We start from the raw sequence: 18706 nt of genomic DNA on the forward strand, positions 1-18706 counted from the left end.
CAAACCAACTCTCACAACTAATGATTATGAACAATGAACCTATGTTTACTTTGATTTTGAAACACTTTGGTGTCAAAGAATTAAGGATGGTTTCAGTTTTGAATATGCTTTCCTTGAAGATGAATTGTAAATCCTGTGCAAACTCTTTCCCAACTCCTCATTCCCCCCTTAGTTACCTTTTTATTGACAAAACCTTTCTGAGATGAAAGGTTTTAAAATAAATTGAAGTTTAAAAAAAAAATGAGTAAAACAAAGTCAATAGTTGATGGATGGATTTCATCAAGTGATGATGAAGCATCCAATGAGAGACAAAAACAGTCATCTCAAGCAGTAATGAATAAGTTCTTTTCACAACAACAAGGAAGTGGAAAACAACAAAACAAAAGATTGGGAATTCAAGGCGATAAACTTTCCGAACAAAACCTAAAACAACAACAAAAAAACAAAATTGACAAAGTGAATAGTGATTTAAAATTCTTAATTTTAAAGAAACATGATGCTCGTAAAAGAATGAAAAGGAAAGGACAACTTATTTCTTATGGAGATGAATCTGATGAAGAAGTAAAACAAGAGGAACAAAAACCAACAACAGATTCTACAACAGCAACAACAGAACAAAATTCTCTTAAAAGAAAAAAGGAGGAAAGTGATGACGAAGATGAAAGTAAAATTAAAGTATTAGCTAAAAAGAAAAAGAAGAAAAAGAAAAGTAACAAATAATTTAATTACTATCTGATAGATTCGCAGTTTCTTTGATAATTCTTTCAATAGTTTGTTTTCCAGCATCATCAACATTTTGTTCCAATTGTTTCAAAAATTCAAAACCTTGATTTTGTCTGTCAACTCTTCTGAATAGAGTTAATGCTAAACTTATGAAGGAATCAAATGATGGTAACCCTATTTCTTCCAAATATGATTTATCAGTAAACCTAGCTCGCTTATAGGCTAATTTTAATCTATTCAATTGATTAAATGCTTCATTATAATGTCCACCATTCGTTAAAGCAATTGTGAAATAGTATAATTGTATCCAAAATGATGGTTTTAGTTGAAAATTCGAATTCTTTTGCAATTCCTCAATTTGTGAAAATGCATAATTTGCTAATCTAATTAGTGAGCTTTCCTTATTATCTACTTGTGCAGCAGTATTTGCTAAATTAAACCAATCTTGTACTGATTTTGAGTCTAAAGCAGCTTTCCTAAACCAAGGTAATGACTCTTTTAGTTCATTATTCTTGTAGTAACTTAATCCTATCAATCTGTATACTCTTCTTGATGGATTTGAATTTTCATTTTGAATATCTTCGTCGTCACTAGATGGAATATAAGGAAGAACAGCAAATATAAATTGTCTTGCTTGGTCAAATTGTAAATTGTCAATTAATATATTAGCCAAATCCAAAGCTTGATTAGGTGTTAATTTATCCATTTCCAAATCATTGATTACTTGTTGATGATCAATGGAAAGGGATTTATCCATTTTCTCGTTCATATTAATTTCCTTGTCATTTGCTTCGTGTTCATCCGACGATCCATTCATAACTTTTTTCTTCTCACTTTCATTAATATTTAATTCCGAATCATTATGATTATTATTTTGTTGTTGATTTAATAAATTTGATGCCATTGTGATAGAATATTGGAGAGGCTTGGACATGAATAGGTGTTTCATGATGGAGTCAAGCCTTCTCTTCCTTGTTTCATCATTTTGCATTTTTATTAATAATTGAAAAAAACAACTCAACTTACCTAACAACTTTCATGAAGAAGAATATTATTGAGAATATTGATGAAAAGGTTTTAAAAGAGGTTGAAAAGAGGAAACATTGTAAAAATCCTTTTGAGGATAGGTTTTTGAATCTTACACTTTCTTCCTTCGTAATGAATGAAACTACTAGCCTTGATGATGACGAATTAGTTGAAATTGAAAGCTCCATCATGAATGCATCAGTAAATGTTTCAATCAGATCAGAGCTGATTAAGGAGATGATTAAACAGACAGTCAAAAGTGTTGATCATATTGTTGCAAGAAAAACATTATCAAATTCATCGAAGGCTGAAAAGAAGGATGAAGGATTAGGTGACGAATTGTTATCAGCAAACTTCGAATTCATTTTCAATGAAGAAAGATACAAGGCTTTTAAAGAAAATGATCAAGAGAAGATTGAAAAGTATTTGTCTTTAACTTCAGAAATTGAACACATCTCAACTAATCAAAAGTTGGAAGAGTTGCCGATTCCTCAATCATCTAATAATCACAATTATTATGTTTTAAATTATCATCAATCTGATTTCTTCAAAACATCTCACCAGACTGGAAATGAGGTATTGGATCATCATACGTTAATTGAAATATTCCAAGGATTTGAATCAGTGCTGGAAATGGAAGAAGAGAAAGTTGAAGAATTATTTGCTTTGGAGGGCATTAATATATATGATGAAATTGAAATGCATTATGATGATCCAATGATAATTGACAACCAAGAGGAATCAACTGCTGTTGAGGAAAACACAATCGAGATTGGTGGGATTGATATGGTTGTTGAGGAAAATGAGGAAGAGTATGAACAGAATGAAGATGTTGGAGAAATAGAATGTGAAAATAAGGAACCTGAACATGTAACTGAGGCTCCTAAGCCAAAGGAAAAAGCTGAGTTGAAATACTATAGAATTATTGACATGGATACCACTATTGAAAGAAAAAAGAGCTCAAAACAAAACACCTTAAGAACGAAGCAACGAGTTGAAGACAACTTGATAGAAGTAAAACCAAGATCAGATAATGTTGATAATGGATTTTTTAAAAAACCAAGTGAAGCTTTTAATCAACCATTTCTAGATCCAGATTTTACTGGTTCCTTATTATTTCCTAACATTGACATTATCCAACTGTCAAGTATTTTATCACGATCAATTGAGGGAGAACTGCCTGAAAGAGCAATGTATGAACTAGGAGGTTATCATGATTGTGAATATGGTGGGATTGATGATTATCTTTTCGGAAATGAAATTAGTTTATTGGAAGATCAGCAAGATAATAATACAGAGCTGGGTGGTGTTGAAATGCAAGAAGAAACAGTTGAAGTGACAGTTCCAAGAACAAAGACCATTATTGACAATCTCATTGAGAATGCTGAAAAGAAAAAAATTGTACCAATTGTAAAGATATCCTCAATTATCAATGATAATCTCTCCAATAATCAAACAACAACCTTAACAGAGCAGTATCAATATAGTCATCTTGGCAATCAGAATGTATCCAAGGCAAGGTTCTTGATGGCCCTTCTCCATTCAGTCCATCAAACAAATATCAAAGGAAATGCTCAGATTACTCTGTCAAACGTTGGAGAAGATAAGAAAGAGGTAAAAATCGTTACAAGAAATATTCCCGCCAAAACTCAATAAAACGCACCGTTTCAAAAATTCAAAATAAAAAAAATGGAACTTCTTGATGCTACCATTCTGACGCCAACCAAGCCACGCTTTGAATATCATACACCATCCAAGACAGTAAGAGTAGGATCGGATGAAAATATTGGATCTACCTGTAAAGTTAGATTTAAAACACCAACAGGAAAATCAACAACACCTCTCCAACCACTTGACCCAAATACTCTTTCCACTACTTTTGCTTCACCGATACCAGTTAAAAGTAGGCTTACAAAGAGAAGAAATATAAAAAACAAACTCAATTCACCAACATCTTCATCAACAACTGCCACCACAACAAATGAAAAAGATCCTTCTCCTTGTACACCAAGCCAAAAACGTTTTGCTTCACCAAAATCACCTGTAAATGATAGTATATTTGATACAACTAAGACTCCTAAGAGATTCAGTGTACTTAAAACTCCAGTCAATAAGAAATCCCTCTCTAAATTATTTTCACCAATTTTCTCTCCTTTGAATAAGGTTAAAATCTCAAAGAAGGAAACAACAAAACATACCAAGCCAAAGATTAGATATGGAATTACCGAGCAAGAATTAGTCAAACATTACACTGTATCAGAATTAAGAGATTACTGTTACTCCCACTCTGATAAGAAATTTTCACAACTCACAAAACAACAATTAGTGACAAAAGTTTTGGATATTTTACAACCTGTCATTGATGTTGTGTTGACAAGCCCATTGGCAGCTGCTGTTAAGAGTAAGAGATTATCGAACACCTCAGAAATGCTTTCTTCACGTGAACACATGTTATCAGAACTTATTGAAACTAAGGAAAACAAGGAAGAAAGTGATGATGAGTTTATTGAGGAACCAATTCAAAAACGATCCACAATTTCGAAACCATCTTCCAATCCTGTAACTTCGTGGAGTGTTGATACAGATAATGTTTACTCTCTTTTCTATAATCTTAAATTGACAAATCTATCGAGTATGAAATCATATTGTGAGGATAATGATATTAATCCATATGGAGGTAGAGAGGTGTTAAAACGTAGAATTATTGCATATTTGTCTAATAAAATTAGAGGTTAGCCAATTTCTTCAATTTTTCTAATTCTTCCTTCTTCTTTTCCAAATCCAATTTTTTCTGTAATCTATCTGCCTGGTGATAATAGGCACTAATGTATCTTCCTCCTACGTTAAATCCAGACAGACCTTCACAGGCATCTCTGGCATCGAAAATATCCTCATACACAACATAGGCTGTTCCTTTTGTTTTTGTAGTATTTCCGAGTCTAATTTGTCTGATCGCACCAAACTTTCCCAAAAGATCATACATTTCATCCGATGTTATTTTGTGAGGAAGGTTCTTTAGGCAAAGAATACGATTTACTTTTGGTGGAAGTCGTTTCAAGGCTTGTTGCCTGCTAGTAGCTGATGGCGTGCCAAGAGGTGTTGATGACATTTTTTAAATTTAAAAAAAACAAAATAATTGAAATGATGGAAATCAGCAACACTCCCTCTTCAACATTTACAACTTTCGATCAAAACAAGGCTTGTTTGAAAACTCATGAAGAAGCAACTCACTCAAATCATGGTTGTTTAAACAAGAAACATAAATTTGTATGTTTTTCTCAATTATGAAACTATTAACTCAATCAGAATCCACCCCTAATTTCAAATCATCATTCCAATGAGTATGAAACTGAATTAGATTATACAACTGAACAAGTCAATAGGAGAGATGTGGAAATTGAAAGGTTGAAAAAGTCTATTGAAACATTAAACAAGGCTTGTTTTGATGAGGATGAAGAAGATGAATTGGATGACTTAATAGACAAATGGAGAGTAGCATGTCAGGAAATGATTTACACACTTGTTGATAAACTACAACCAACATCAGAGAGAATGAGTTTGGGCAATTTACTCAATCATCTCGGAATTGATTATGATATTATTCATTACGATAAAGAAGAGGAGTCTTTCTACTGATTATTGATATGATGATAATGGACCCATCATCGTGCAATAACAAACAAATAAAAAATTCCTTTATCACAACAGGATGTTGGAGGAGAGCCACACCATTAGTAACCCTAACGAAATTGATGAGACAGTAACTGTTTCATCATCGTCCTCTTTGCCATCATCTCACACTAATTCACAACCTTCAACACCAACTATTGAAGATGTTAAAGAGGATTCCGATAAGAAAACTCTCTTGGAAATACAAGATTCATCACCACTAGTAGAAGTAAACCAACAATCATCAACACCAACAACATTCACAGCATCACCAGTAAAAGAAAATATCAATTCACCAAATTCACCATCATCATCTATAATTAATTTGGAAGATAAAGAAGTGATTGTTGATGCAGAAAGCAACAAACATAGAAAAGCAACAATAGCAATAGAGGAAGAAGAGGATGAGGATTCTAATGTACCAAATGAAAAGTGGGCAGGTATGGAAAATTGTGGATTTCCTGCCTGTTTTGATTTCGAAAAAGAGGAAAAGGCATTATTTGATAAATACATGTCAAGTCCTTTGAGAAAAAAGTACATGACAGATTGTAAAGAAGCTTGGCTTGAATATTTCATGACTACTAATAATGGATGTATGTAAATGTGGAATAATTTTATTGTAAATATAATAGTTTATAATAAGGTTGTGTATAATAGTACTGTAAAATCATTAATAAGAAAACATGGAATATTTCCAGCTTACAGAAAAAAGCTTTGGTTAGAAATTAATAATGTGGATAAGAAAATGATTGAAAATCAAGGATATTATCAAAAAATGTTACAAGTTCATCAAGATGTATTTAATGAAGCTGAACATCAAATTGATTTGGATCTTTCACGTACATTTCCATCACATCCATTCTTTGCAAAAAAGAATTCAAAAGGAAGACAACAATTGAAGAGAATTCTCATTGCATTTTCTTGGAGAAATCCATATGTGGCCTATGCTCAAAGTTTAAATTACATTGTTGCAATGCTTTTATTACATTGTGATGAAGAAACAGCCTTTTGGTTGTTTGTAGAGTTGGTTGAGGAAATTTTACCTAGAAATTATTATAATCCACAATTGACAGGAATTAGAATTGATTCTAAAGTATTGGACGAATTAATAAGGAATAGACTTCCAAAAATTCATTCACATTTTCAAAATTTAGAATTAGATTGTACAGCATTTTGCTCTGGATGGTTTATGAGAGTTTTCCTTGATATTTTCCCAGTTGGTAAGTCAATTTAATTGTCATTTGTTTTTTAAAATACTATTTGAATAATATTATTGAATATTATTGTACAATTGAATATTAAATACTATAGAATGCAGTTTGAGGATTTTAGATTTGGTTTTTGCTGAGGGAAGTAAAATTCTTTTCAGAACTGTATTGAGCTATCTGAAAATATATGAAAATCAAATATTAGCAATGAAATCTATGGGTGATATACTTCATTTCATTAATCAAGAACCTCAAAAGTTTTATGATCATCCAAGATTAACAAAATCAATGTTTAACTTTTATTTATTAACACGTAAAGAAGTTGATTCACTTCGGACAAAATACAAGACAATAGTAGAGAAGGAAGATGAAATATTGGAACAAAGAAGAAAGATTATTAAACAAAAAAAGTAAACAATGTATAGTATATGATTTTTGTGATCCTCTCTCTATCTCAACCTCATATCTGAGTTCATCTATCACTTATTTGTCTTTGGCTATCATATTGTTCGTTATGATATTTTCCCGCCATCTGGCTTTACACTTTTTATTTTAAAAAAAATGAAAAACTTTAAAAAGCAATATATTGCTGGCTGTAGAGATCAAGGCATTGAGCCTCTATCGATGGTCGTTAATCTTAACGATGATGATGAATGCGTTCAGATTTTAAATTTAGGAGAACTAACACTCGGAACAAAGAATGGTATTGCTATCGGTCAAGCTTTACATTCAAATCAAACTTTTACTCATATTAATCTAGCTGAAAGTTATATGGGAGATTCGGGTGTTGATGCCGTATGTCAAGGGTTGATGCAATCAAAGGTTATTGAATCCCTCGATTTTAGAGGAGCCAATTTATATAGGTCCAATGGGTTGGCACAACTACTTGCCAAAACATTCACTTTGAGAGAACTCAAATGTGAATGGAACAGTTTGGGAGTCTATGAAACTGGTATTTCTGAAATATCTGAGGCTCTTAAGTCTAACAAGTCCCTTATGACACTGGATTTGAGGAATAACAAAATTACACCTGAAGGAGCAAACTCTCTTTCTAATGCTTTGAGAGCAAATAGTGTTTTGCAAAATTTGGATTTGAGATGGAACTATTTGGGAGTTAGAGGTGGTAAATATATCATGGAAGCATTACATGACAATTACACAATTATTGATTTGAAGTTGGCAGGTAATGAGATCGATTACAAAACTTTACAAGAAATTGATAGAATGATTAGAAGAAATTACGATGTGATGGTAACCAAACAAAAAGAATCAGAAATGTCAACAAAATTGAAAACTGAAATAAGTGAACTGAGTTCAATGCAAAACGTAAGTATCAAAACAGAAATTATGTAATCAAATTGGAATAGAAACGAATTGAAACTCTTCAACACCAAGTGGTATCCCAACAAAGTGTCTATTCCAATCAAATCAAAAGTGCCCATGAACAACTATTAGATCTCGAAAAACACAACACTAGATTGATCTCTGATTTGACAGAAACTAAGAATAATGAAAATAGATATTATTCAAAGCTGAAAGACGTTGAGGAAAAATTGGCAATTGTTGAACAAAATCTGTTGAATGAAACAAAGGCTCATAATGAAGCAAGAAAGCAATTGAAAGATTCATCTGATGAAGTGTTAAGACTCAGAGAACTCTCAGACGATCTTCAAAGAGAAAAAATCAGAAATGAAGCAACCATCAAAAAATTGAATGAACAATTAACAACTAAGGAAGAAATGTTGGCTAATACCAACCATAAATTGTACAGTGCCCAAAATGATAAAAGTGACCTCAATGCTCAATTGAATGATGCTCACAGACAATTAGAAGTTTTACAAGGAAGTGTTCGTTCACTAACACTGATCGAACAAGAATATAGTAAGATGAGACAACGTATTTCTGAGATGGAGGTGGAAAAAGAGAGAGCATTAATTGACTTGAAGGCAAAGTGTGATGAAGATAAAATTCACGCTGACAAGATGACTAATGAAAAGTTACAACACGAAAGAGACAAATATATTCAATTAGGAGAAGAGCATGAAAGATTGAAAAATAAGAATAAGCAAATGGAATCAAATTTATTGAAACTTAACGAGAAAGTTCAACAATTAGATAGACAACTAATTGACCTAGGAAATGAATCAGACCAAAAGAGTATTCTTATTAATCAACTCCAATTAAAGCTTAGAGAAGCAGATGAAAATGCTCTTAAGGCAGTAGAAAAGATGAACACACAGGCCCTTAATCACAAGAAAGAACTTGATGGTTACGTTTTCAAGCTTGACTCGAAAGAAACTCAGGTTAACCAACTAGAGAAAGAGGTACGACAACTTCAAATGGAATCAGTAAAACTTAAGGAACAACAAGATAAGAATCTGTATACAATTGAATCTAGGATAACACAAGAGCTTAAATCTATCATAAATGAATTAAAACGATAAATTCTTTAATTTAATTGCATAGATACTTTTGTGAAAAAGTAATGTACCATTATTGGGATGTTATAAGTCTTGTTCAAAAGTTCAGACATGGCAGTATTTAAATTTTGATTAACATAAACTTGTGGTTGTTCTTTTTCTTGATCATATTCAACTCTTATTTCAACAAAGTCATTATCTGTAGTTGTCTTGATATAAATAATATCGCTTGGAGTTGAGTACTCTACTTCAACTCTTCTTTGATTACTATTGTCTGTATGATGTCTTGATGTTCCTGATGTATTATGTGTACAAATATTATCAAGAAGACCCTTAGAAGAATCTTGAACTTGGCTAAAACATGAAAGAAGAATATCATTAAGTAACATGTGCTTTTTCATGACAGCTAAAGTAAATCTCATTTGATCAAAATTCAAGAATGGAACTCTTCTAATAAAAACACCAGAATTTGTTGCCAATTTTTCAGAAATATTTGAAGTAGTTGAAACAAAGTTATATACACTTGATTGTACTTTCTTTGTTGAACTTGTTGAATAACCTGATAATAAACAATTTTGAAAAGTTTCCAATACTCTAATATCTCTATTATACTGCTCATTTACACTCATATCCCTAGTAAAGTCAGGTGGTAAAATATTTTCAGGTTCTTGTTGTTTTTCTAAACTTGATTTTTTAAGTGATGAAATAATGGATTGAAGGAAATTCAAATTTTTAGCTGTATAAAGAGGTATTAAAGTTTGTTCAGTAAATACCATAACAGGACATGTTTGTTGTAATGCATTTCCAGCACATCCTTCAAGTGTTACAATAACTTTTCTATCTCTAAAATAATTAATAGAAACACCTTCACATATTATTGAAACCTTGTCAGATGGAAAATTTCCTTCTCTTGTAATATAATGTTCAAATTCTCTCATTACACTTGTACTTTTTAAGAATGAACTTGTATCATTAATTTGTGTAGATCTTAAACTTGCTTTATCTGTAACAATACAATTAGGTCTACTTGCTACGAGATGATATAATTTACAAACATCTAATAATTTCTTTTCAAATAATTCAGGATTCCTATCTTTAACTAGAGTACTCATTAAATCTTCTGAAATTGGTTTAATTTCTTTGTGTTGTGATTCTGGATTATTTCCTTGTTTTGTTTTTTGAAATTTAATTGATTTTAATTCTTTTGTTTCAGTAAATTCAACATCCAAATTTAAAATATCACAACCCATTGAATAACCAGTAACAAGATCTGAAGAACTAATTAAATCTGTTATTGGTAAGGCAGCATAATCTTCCTTTCCAATAAATTCATTCATTTCTTTAGCAACAGAATTTAAAATTCTTTCAATTATTTGTTGATGTTGATATTGTGTTAATACTTTTTCTGTACATTTTTGAATGGCATCCAAAAGTTCTCTTTCTTGTAATTGAATTCTATTAAATTCTTTAACTGATTTTGATTGTTGTTGAGTTTTTTCAAGAAATGCTCTTGGTTTTATAGTTAATTGTTCTTCAACTCTTTGTTTTATAATTGAAATTGCATGTTTAAGAGATTCTCTTCTTTCCAAAATATTATCACTCATATGTAATGGATGAACTAATCCATTATCATTAACTTGTTGTACTTCATTTTCCATCTTTTTAAGAATTTTTTGTATCTTGTCCCAATAATTAACATCTGCTAATTGTGAATGTTGTTGTTGTTGTGTTGGATTATTTACATCAATATTTGATTGATCATTAATTGGTGTTGAAGTTAAAGGTGTACCAACATTACTTGTTGGTGTTGTATTTACTTCCGATAATAAATTAATTGGTGTTGAAGATGACATGATGATCTTTTAAACACAACTCTAAGTTCTCTGTCTCTCTGATGATTGTATTTTTTTTAAAAATTAAAAATTCGGAACAAGGCTTGAAAAAATTCTCTCAACATTAATTCTTTTGATTCAGCCTCATTCTGCAGCATAGAGAAGGCTATTTTCTCTGAGATCCGATTATAATTTATTATATCATCATTTGTAAATTTTATATTAACAATGCCATCAAGAAAAGTAGTATTTACTTCACCTCCTAAAATACTTCAATCACCAACATCATCTTTATCTTCATTAAAACATTCATCTCCATCAATGGATTATCATCAATTATCAATGGAACATTTTAATAATAAAGAATATGAACAATCATTGGAAAATTTAAATAAACTCTTAAAAGAAACAACCAATACAACAGAAATATTTAAAATTAAACATAATATTGCAATAGTAAAATATTTACATGAAAATCATTCGGAAGAAAAATTACTTTTAGAATTGGAAGAAATTAAACAATCAACTAGAAAACATTCTAATCATCAATTTCCAATTTTAATTTACAATCAATCTGTATTATATTATAAAAAGGAAAAATATAACAAAGTATTAGAATTATTGGAGCCTTTATTTGAATCATTAGATTCTAATAATGAAAATTCTATTAATAATCAATTATTAAAATATGATGAATTTCTAGTTTTAAAAATATGTTTTTTATTATTAGATATATTTATTGATAATATGAAATCAATTGAAAAATCACAAAATGTAATTAAATATATTGATAATAATTTTCAATCTATTATTCAAAGTACAATACCATCTCTTCCACAATTAAATATAACAGAACTTTCTATAACTGAATCAAAATTTAACATTTTATTTTATAAGACAAAATTAGCAATTTTACAAAAAGATGAAATTTCAATCATTTTAGATTTTATTCAATCTGCTAATCATGTTATTAAAAATGCAAATATTTCAAAAGAGGAAAATAATTATATTAATAGTATCATGACAAGTAAAATTTGTCTACTCGAATGTTTTTTAACTTTAACTAGAAATAATTCTAATAATAATGAAATTTATCATAAAAATATTAAAGAATGTATTCAATTATTAACTCATCATAAAGAATCACTATCTCCAATTGTTTATTTTAATAATTTAGGATGTATTTATTTAAAAAAAGAAAATGGAAATTCTACAATGTCACAATTTTACTTTTCCAAAGCATCAAAATCAAATAATTCTTTTGCTTGTTATAATTTAGCTTATCAATATTTATTAAGAGAATCTGAGAAAATTAAAGAAATTACAAATTGCCTTTGTAAAAATAATCCATTTCTTGATTGTTATGAATTATTTCATAAAGCTTCATTAACAATGTATGATAATCCTTATTTATGGATTAGAATGGGAGAATGTATTTTATGTGAAAATCAAAGATTATTGAAAAAGGAAATTTTTGAATCATTTCAACAAATGTCAAATAATTGTTCTGGAAATCAAACAATTCATTTACCAGTATTAACAAATTGTGGAATTAAGAAATATTCTTTACAGAAAGATATTTTAGATGTGTAAGTTTATTCTTTTATTTAATATGTGAAACCATTTCAATATATATTCATATTAATATTATTAATATTTAATATTATTAATATTTAATATTATTATTAAATGTATTATTTCATTAAATATATAAATTACTAGATGTGAAGAAGAATTAACTAAACAAAACAAGTATAATATTGAATTATTAAATGATAGATTTACAAGAAAGAATTTAGAAGAAATGTCATTAGAAATGGCAGAAAAATGTTTTCATAATTCTTTAATAATTTTATCTAATATTTTATCAGAATATAAAATGAAATATAATTTAAATGATAATTTTCAAACATTACAAAGTAATAATGAAATGATTAATCAATCATTTATTAGATTACAACAAGCACTTATTAATGTAACATTAAAATTAGCATATGTTTCATTATGTTTAGATAATCCATTAATTTCAATTACACATTGTAAAACTATACTTTCACTTTCAATTTCATATTCAAATTTAAATATATGTCCTGTACAATATACTATAATTGCACTTTCATATGCATTTGAAGCATTAACAATGACAGATCAATCAGAAAAAGTATTTCAAATAGTTACACCTCAACAATTACAAATTCTAGTTACACATTTACAACAATCATATTCAGAAAGTGAGGGTTTATTATATCAACAAATATTACTTTTAAATTTATCAATTGTTCATTTAATTCAAGGAAATTATGAAAAATCACAACAAACTCTTCATCACATTACTCAAAATATTCATCAATTACCAAATCAAATCAAACCTTACTTTTTATGTGTACAATTATATCTTTTATTAATTGAAGGTAAATCACAACAAGCCATTCAATTAATTTCTTCAATAAAAATTCAATAATTAACATCATAATGACCTTTCAATTCACTCTCTCAACACTTCAAATTTGAATAACGAAAAACTTTGTTTATATTATGAAATGATTGGAATTCTAATCACTTTCTATCCCATATATTGTCCACTTACCCATTAACTTCCAATCACGTTCAATCTAAAAATACAAAACAAAATATTGAAAAAAACATCACCAAACATCATCAAAAGGCTTTGAAAAGGATGATGAATAATCAAAACCAACAACAACAAGGAACATTTCCATTTGATAGTGCCATTCTATCTGATAATTCACAATATACCTATGGAGGAGAACAATCGTGTACATATATTTGTTTAACTGCTATTGAATACTTTTTAAATAATTATTCCAAGTTTAGAATTCCGATTTCATCATCAACATCAAAAGATCTTAAAATTACAAAGAATGATATTGATTATGTATTACAATTAGGTGTTTCAAGAGATAGAAAAGTTGGACTAACATCATGTGATGATGTTTATTCTAATAACGAATATTTTCAAAAAACACTTGAATTGAAATCAATGCACATTTCAAAATTAAGTGATAGTCTTTCTTTTAAACAATTACTTAAAGAAATGGAATCAAAATCAATTGATACAAAATCATCAAGTGATGTAACTGCTCTAGTTTTAACTAAACCACCTGAAACTATTGCTATATTTTATGATTGTTATGGTTATTTAAATGGAAAAGAGAATGAATATTATCCATGGTTTATATTTGATTCACATCCAAGAAAATATAGTAGAGGTGGTGGTTTTTATTTATTTAAGGATTTATCTAAAATTGAACAATATTTGAAAAAATTATTTATTGATGATTTTGATTATTATAGAAATATGTTTGATTCTTATCAAGCTAAATCTCATGTCATGTTTGAAGGTACTATTGTAACATTAAAACCTCTTTCAAATTTGAAAACTATTCAACCACCACAAACTGTAAATCAACCACAAATTGTAAATAGTCCAAGTCAACCAGTCAAACAAGAATCAAACATTCCAAATAATACTAATAATAATAGCACTCCAAAAGAATCTCAAAAACAAGTAATAGTTCAACAACAACCAGTAGATCAAAATCAATTGATTGAACAATTAATGAAAAAGATTGATCAATTAACACAAGTTAACAAACAACAATTTGAAGAAATTCAAACACTTACCTACTTGTTAAAAGAAGAACAAGAAAATCATCAAAGAACTGCATTAGAAAATCAAAAGCTTAAAAAATCAACCAAACAACAAGAAAATGTAATTGATAAGATTTTCTCTTCCTTTTAATGACATTCTAATTTAAAATGTACATTTCCTTGGTGATGGTGTAAATAAACAAAATAACTTCAATCCATTAATGTAGTTTGCTTGGTTACTTCAAGAGTTATTTCTCCTCCTACTCCGATTAAAGGCTTGTTCGTTCTCCTCAATTTCAAATCTAAAAAAATAACAACAACAAAATATCATTTTGCAATCATCTATTTTACTAGGAGAGATTGCTGATTTTTGGATTAAATTATTATAAAACCTCGAATCGGATCAATATGAAAAGATTATCAACAATCATATTTATAATTTCTTGTATTTTGTTATTCTTTACTTTAATAACATCAACAAAGGCTGATGATGATGGATTATGTTTAATGACTAGTAATGGATTTGAGAATGGAACAAATAATTTCCCAACAGTTAAGAATAGTGTACCTTTTTATTTGGATCCACAAGCTTCATCATCTCTTGGAACAATTTGTCCACATTTAGTTGGTCAAAAAGTTTGTTGTAATTCTACTCAAGTTTCTACAATGGTTTCTCGTTTTACACTTTTAGATGCAACGTATGTTGTTTTAATATTATGTAATAGTTTTAATTGTTATATGAAATTGTGTTACAATGATTGTACAATCACATTTGGAATTTCATTGAACATTTGGATTAATCTATTGATTAATATTTATCAAATATATTTTAATGATAATTGTTTTAATATTGATATGAAAAATTAGATTTTGGCGTTGTATTGCTTGTGTTTTAAATTTAAAGAAAATGTGGTGTGATTTTACATGCAGTAATCAACAAGGACATTTTCTTACCATTGAATCAATGTATGAAACACCAAAATATGCTCAATATATTAAGGAAGTTAATTTTTATGTTTCATTAGATTTCCAAAATCAAATTTGGGAAAGTTGTAAAGATGTTAAATTAGGTCAATTACCAGTTAAAGATACATATGCAAATGTTAGAGCTTATTTACAAGGAATGGTAAATTTAGCAGTTCCAAATCCAAATATTCAATACATTTTCCAAACAAGTGAATCACATCTTGAAAAACTTACAATTACAAAAAATATTACAAAAACACCACTCAGATATGATCAATCACCAAATTATGAAGATATTTCAGTTCCATCAGTAGAACATTACAAAACTAGAAAAATTCAAGATTTCAATAATTCAACAACTCAATTTTATAATGGAACAATGTTAGCATGTGAATTATCATGTGATTGTACATATTGTGAAAAGGCTTGTGGAACAATTACACCTGATTATTCATGTAAAATCTTTGGATCACCATGTTTTGTTGTTGCATCAATTGGTGGAAGTGTTATTTTAGGTTTATTTATTATTGCAATCATTTCTGCTCTATTCGAAAGAGGTTTTAATTGGTTTAGAAATAGAAATAACAAAACGAATGAAAATATTGAAGTTAATCAAGAAAATTCTTTAAATTCAGATAGAAGATATAGAACATTTTAATTTATTACCTTTTTGATATAAAAGTCACATTACCATTAAATAATAATAATAATCATAATATTACTATGAATACTACCACAACAACAGCTCCTCAACAACTACTACAACAACCACAATTTATGAATAGTCCATCACTTCATTATAATAATTTACCTCCGGACCATATTCTCAATAAACAAAGATCTAATATTAGTATTAAACAAATTAATAAGAATATTCAAACTATTACAAATAATACTAATACTAATAATAATACTAATACTACTAGTAATAATAATATAACATCACCATCAATAATGAATATTCCACCTAATAATAATAATAATCCGATAACATCAATATTAAATAATAATAACAATTCAATAATGATGTTAAATAATGGTCAACCAATAATAATGACAACATCAAATCAACAAATTAATGTTGGAGGAGGAGGTGATTTAATGTTACCTCCTAATAATAATAATAATATTATGAATAATAATAGCTCTAATTTAAATGTTAATAATAATTTAAATTCATCATTAAATTCAATCAATAATAATAATATCAATAATACTACTACTGAAAATAGTAATAATAATAACAATTTAATATTAACAAATCGTACACAATTTTTACTTGATTCATCATCAATAATAAATAATGTAGAAATGTTATTTAATATTCGAATTGGAAATTCTAAACAAATAGATATGGAAATTACTAAAAGTGGAAATGAAATTAAACATTATTCTAAATCATGTATTCATGATTTAGATTCACTTCAAAGATATTGGTCAGAATGTTATAGAATTGAAAGTGAACATTTAAATGATAAACCATTAATGTATATTCCAATTACAGGTTTAATTAATATTAAAGTATTTAAATTATTTAATAATATTCCAATAATGGAACATAATTTAGAAAAGAAATATGATTTTAGACAATCTGATTCTTTAATAGCTCCAATTAAATTTGATAATAATATTGTAATTGTTTTAAAATTAATGAAAATGGATTATGTTGAATTTATTGGTTTACAATCATTTGATTTTTATTTAATTAAATCATCACAATCTTCCACTTCTTCATCAACAATAACATTACAATCATCTTCCACTTCTTCCTCTTCAACTGGTCCAATTATTTTAAATAATCAATAAAATTCAAAAAATAAAATATTCAAACCCTTTCCATTCATATTTTAAAAAGCTTTTAGCCTTTGATTTTGTTTTATTTTAATAATAAATTTTTGAAAGCCTTTAAAAAAAATTCATCAACATATCATATTTTAAACCAATAGCCTAAAACAATTCATCATCATCTTTAAAAATGTCATCATCAAATGAAATTGAACAATCCAATGAATTGGAAGCACTCCAATCAATTTATCCAACAGAATTAACTATTAATTCATCAACAAATTTTAAAATTGAAATTTATCCCTATACAGTCGAATCGGAAACAGAAACTAATAGTGTTGGTATTACATTGGAAGTTAATTATACTCCTGATTATCCAGAATCAGTTATACCTTCATTTGAAATTTATAATACAAGAGGTTCTATTACAAAACGTGAAATGAGTGAATTAAAAGACATGTTAATAGAAACAGCTAATCAATTTTTAGGTACATCATGTGTATTTACTATTGCTAGTACAATTCAAGAATATTTAGTTCAATATCAACAACGTGAATCTGCTCTAAATGAACAAGATAATTCATCATCTTAACAACAAAGAATGATGAAACATCATCAAAGGATAGATTTACAATGGATTCTGAAGTATTAGCATCAAATATTGGACGAGGAACACCTGTTACTATTGAAAACTTTAGAGAGTGGCGTGATAAATTTGTTGTTGAACAAAAGAAAATTATGGAAAAACAAAGAATTGAAAAGGCTAAGAAATTACCAGGTCCTAAAAGTGGTAGAGAAATATTTGAAGAACGTCAACAACTTTTGATCAGTAAAATTGGTGAAGCAGCTGCTGCTAATCAATACGTTGAAGAGGATGATATTGATGAAGATTTATTCTTGGAAGATGAAGATGAAGAAGAAGTCAATAATGAAGATGAACAAGATGAAGAATAAACTATTTATACAGTTTATTTTGTTTATTATTATTGAAATATTTGTTGTTGGATTGTGAACTTTTGGTAATTCTTTCATCATTACAATTTTATTTAAAATTTAAAGAAAAATTCATCACAATCGATCAGCCTAAACAATTCACACAACAATAAGAAGTGCACTAAAATAATCGGAAGATGACATCTAATCAAATTAATCATAATGAAAATATCATAAATAATAACAACATGTTATTAGAAGAATTACCTAATGAAATACTTTGTTTAATATTAGATCATTTTGAATTTAAATTTCTATTTCACAATTATAGATTAATATGTAAAAAATTTAATTTTATTATTTGTAATGAATTGAGATGTTCATGTTCAATTGTTAAAACTATGAATATAATTAATAGTGATGAAAATATTAAATCTTTTATTTCATGTTGTGAAAATAATTGTTTAAATTCAATTACAAGTTTAAAAAATATTAAACCTCATAGTATGTTAATTATTTAATTATTTAATTA

At 28.0% G+C, this 18706-nt stretch overlaps 8 protein-coding genes across 8 annotated transcripts in view; 7 read left to right on the forward strand and 1 right to left on the reverse strand.

The window, feature by feature from the left end:
- NAEGRDRAFT_69317 (uncharacterized protein) overlaps positions 1 to 720 on the forward strand; it is a gene marked incomplete at both ends in the record, with an annotated part of 2359 nt that extends 1639 nt beyond the window's left edge. The window contains one exon of the mRNA XM_002675519.1: positions 263 to 720. Within this exon, the coding sequence (XP_002675565.1) occupies positions 263 to 720 (458 nt within the window). The remainder of the gene's footprint in view (positions 1 to 262) is intronic.
- Positions 721 to 1881: 1161 nt separating this feature from the next.
- Positions 1882 to 7979, forward strand: NAEGRDRAFT_69318 (rabGTPase-activating protein; the record flags this gene model as incomplete). The annotated part of the gene is made up of 7 exons (XM_002675520.1): positions 1882 to 3363; positions 3508 to 4434; positions 5056 to 5372; positions 5458 to 6011; positions 6051 to 6638; positions 6730 to 6947; positions 7206 to 7979. 7 exons carry the CDS (start codon positions 1882 to 1884, stop codon positions 7977 to 7979), a joined length of 4860 nt encoding a protein of 1619 aa, XP_002675566.1.
- Positions 7980 to 9075: 1096 nt separating this feature from the next.
- On the reverse strand, positions 9076 to 10899 carry NAEGRDRAFT_69319 (uncharacterized protein; the record flags this gene model as incomplete). Its single annotated transcript, XM_002675611.1, has 1 exon — positions 9076 to 10899. One exon carries the CDS (start codon positions 10897 to 10899, stop codon positions 9076 to 9078), a length of 1824 nt encoding a protein of 607 aa, XP_002675657.1.
- A 1909-nt stretch (positions 10900 to 12808) lies between these two features.
- On the forward strand, positions 12809 to 13339 carry NAEGRDRAFT_69320 (uncharacterized protein; the record flags this gene model as incomplete). Its single annotated transcript, XM_002675521.1, has 1 exon — positions 12809 to 13339. The coding sequence occupies one exon, from the start codon at positions 12809 to 12811 to the stop codon at positions 13337 to 13339; it is 531 nt and encodes a 176-aa protein (XP_002675567.1).
- Positions 13340 to 13555: 216 nt separating this feature from the next.
- On the forward strand, positions 13556 to 14706 carry NAEGRDRAFT_80285 (uncharacterized protein; the record flags this gene model as incomplete). Its single annotated transcript, XM_002675522.1, has 1 exon — positions 13556 to 14706. One exon carries the CDS (start codon positions 13556 to 13558, stop codon positions 14639 to 14641), a length of 1086 nt encoding a protein of 361 aa, XP_002675568.1. The 3' UTR covers positions 14642 to 14706.
- A 291-nt stretch (positions 14707 to 14997) lies between these two features.
- On the forward strand, positions 14998 to 16114 carry NAEGRDRAFT_69322 (uncharacterized protein; the record flags this gene model as incomplete). The annotated part of the gene is made up of 2 exons (XM_002675523.1): positions 14998 to 15188; positions 15358 to 16114. The coding sequence occupies 2 exons, from the start codon at positions 14998 to 15000 to the stop codon at positions 16112 to 16114; spliced, it is 948 nt and encodes a 315-aa protein (XP_002675569.1).
- A 119-nt stretch (positions 16115 to 16233) lies between these two features.
- Positions 16234 to 17262, forward strand: NAEGRDRAFT_69323 (uncharacterized protein; the record flags this gene model as incomplete). The annotated part of the gene is made up of 1 exon (XM_002675524.1): positions 16234 to 17262. The coding sequence occupies one exon, from the start codon at positions 16234 to 16236 to the stop codon at positions 17260 to 17262; it is 1029 nt and encodes a 342-aa protein (XP_002675570.1).
- A 169-nt stretch (positions 17263 to 17431) lies between these two features.
- Positions 17432 to 18195, forward strand: NAEGRDRAFT_69324 (uncharacterized protein; the record flags this gene model as incomplete). The annotated part of the gene is made up of 2 exons (XM_002675525.1): positions 17432 to 17776; positions 17863 to 18195. 2 exons carry the CDS (start codon positions 17432 to 17434, stop codon positions 18193 to 18195), a joined length of 678 nt encoding a protein of 225 aa, XP_002675571.1.
- Positions 18196 to 18706: the final 511 nt, after the last annotated feature.

Source organism: Naegleria gruberi (genome assembly GCF_000004985.1).
Source record: "Naegleria gruberi genomic scaffold NAEGRscaffold_33, whole genome shotgun sequence".
Classification (NCBI taxonomy): Eukaryota; Heterolobosea; class Eutetramitea; order Acrasida; family Naegleriidae; genus Naegleria; species Naegleria gruberi.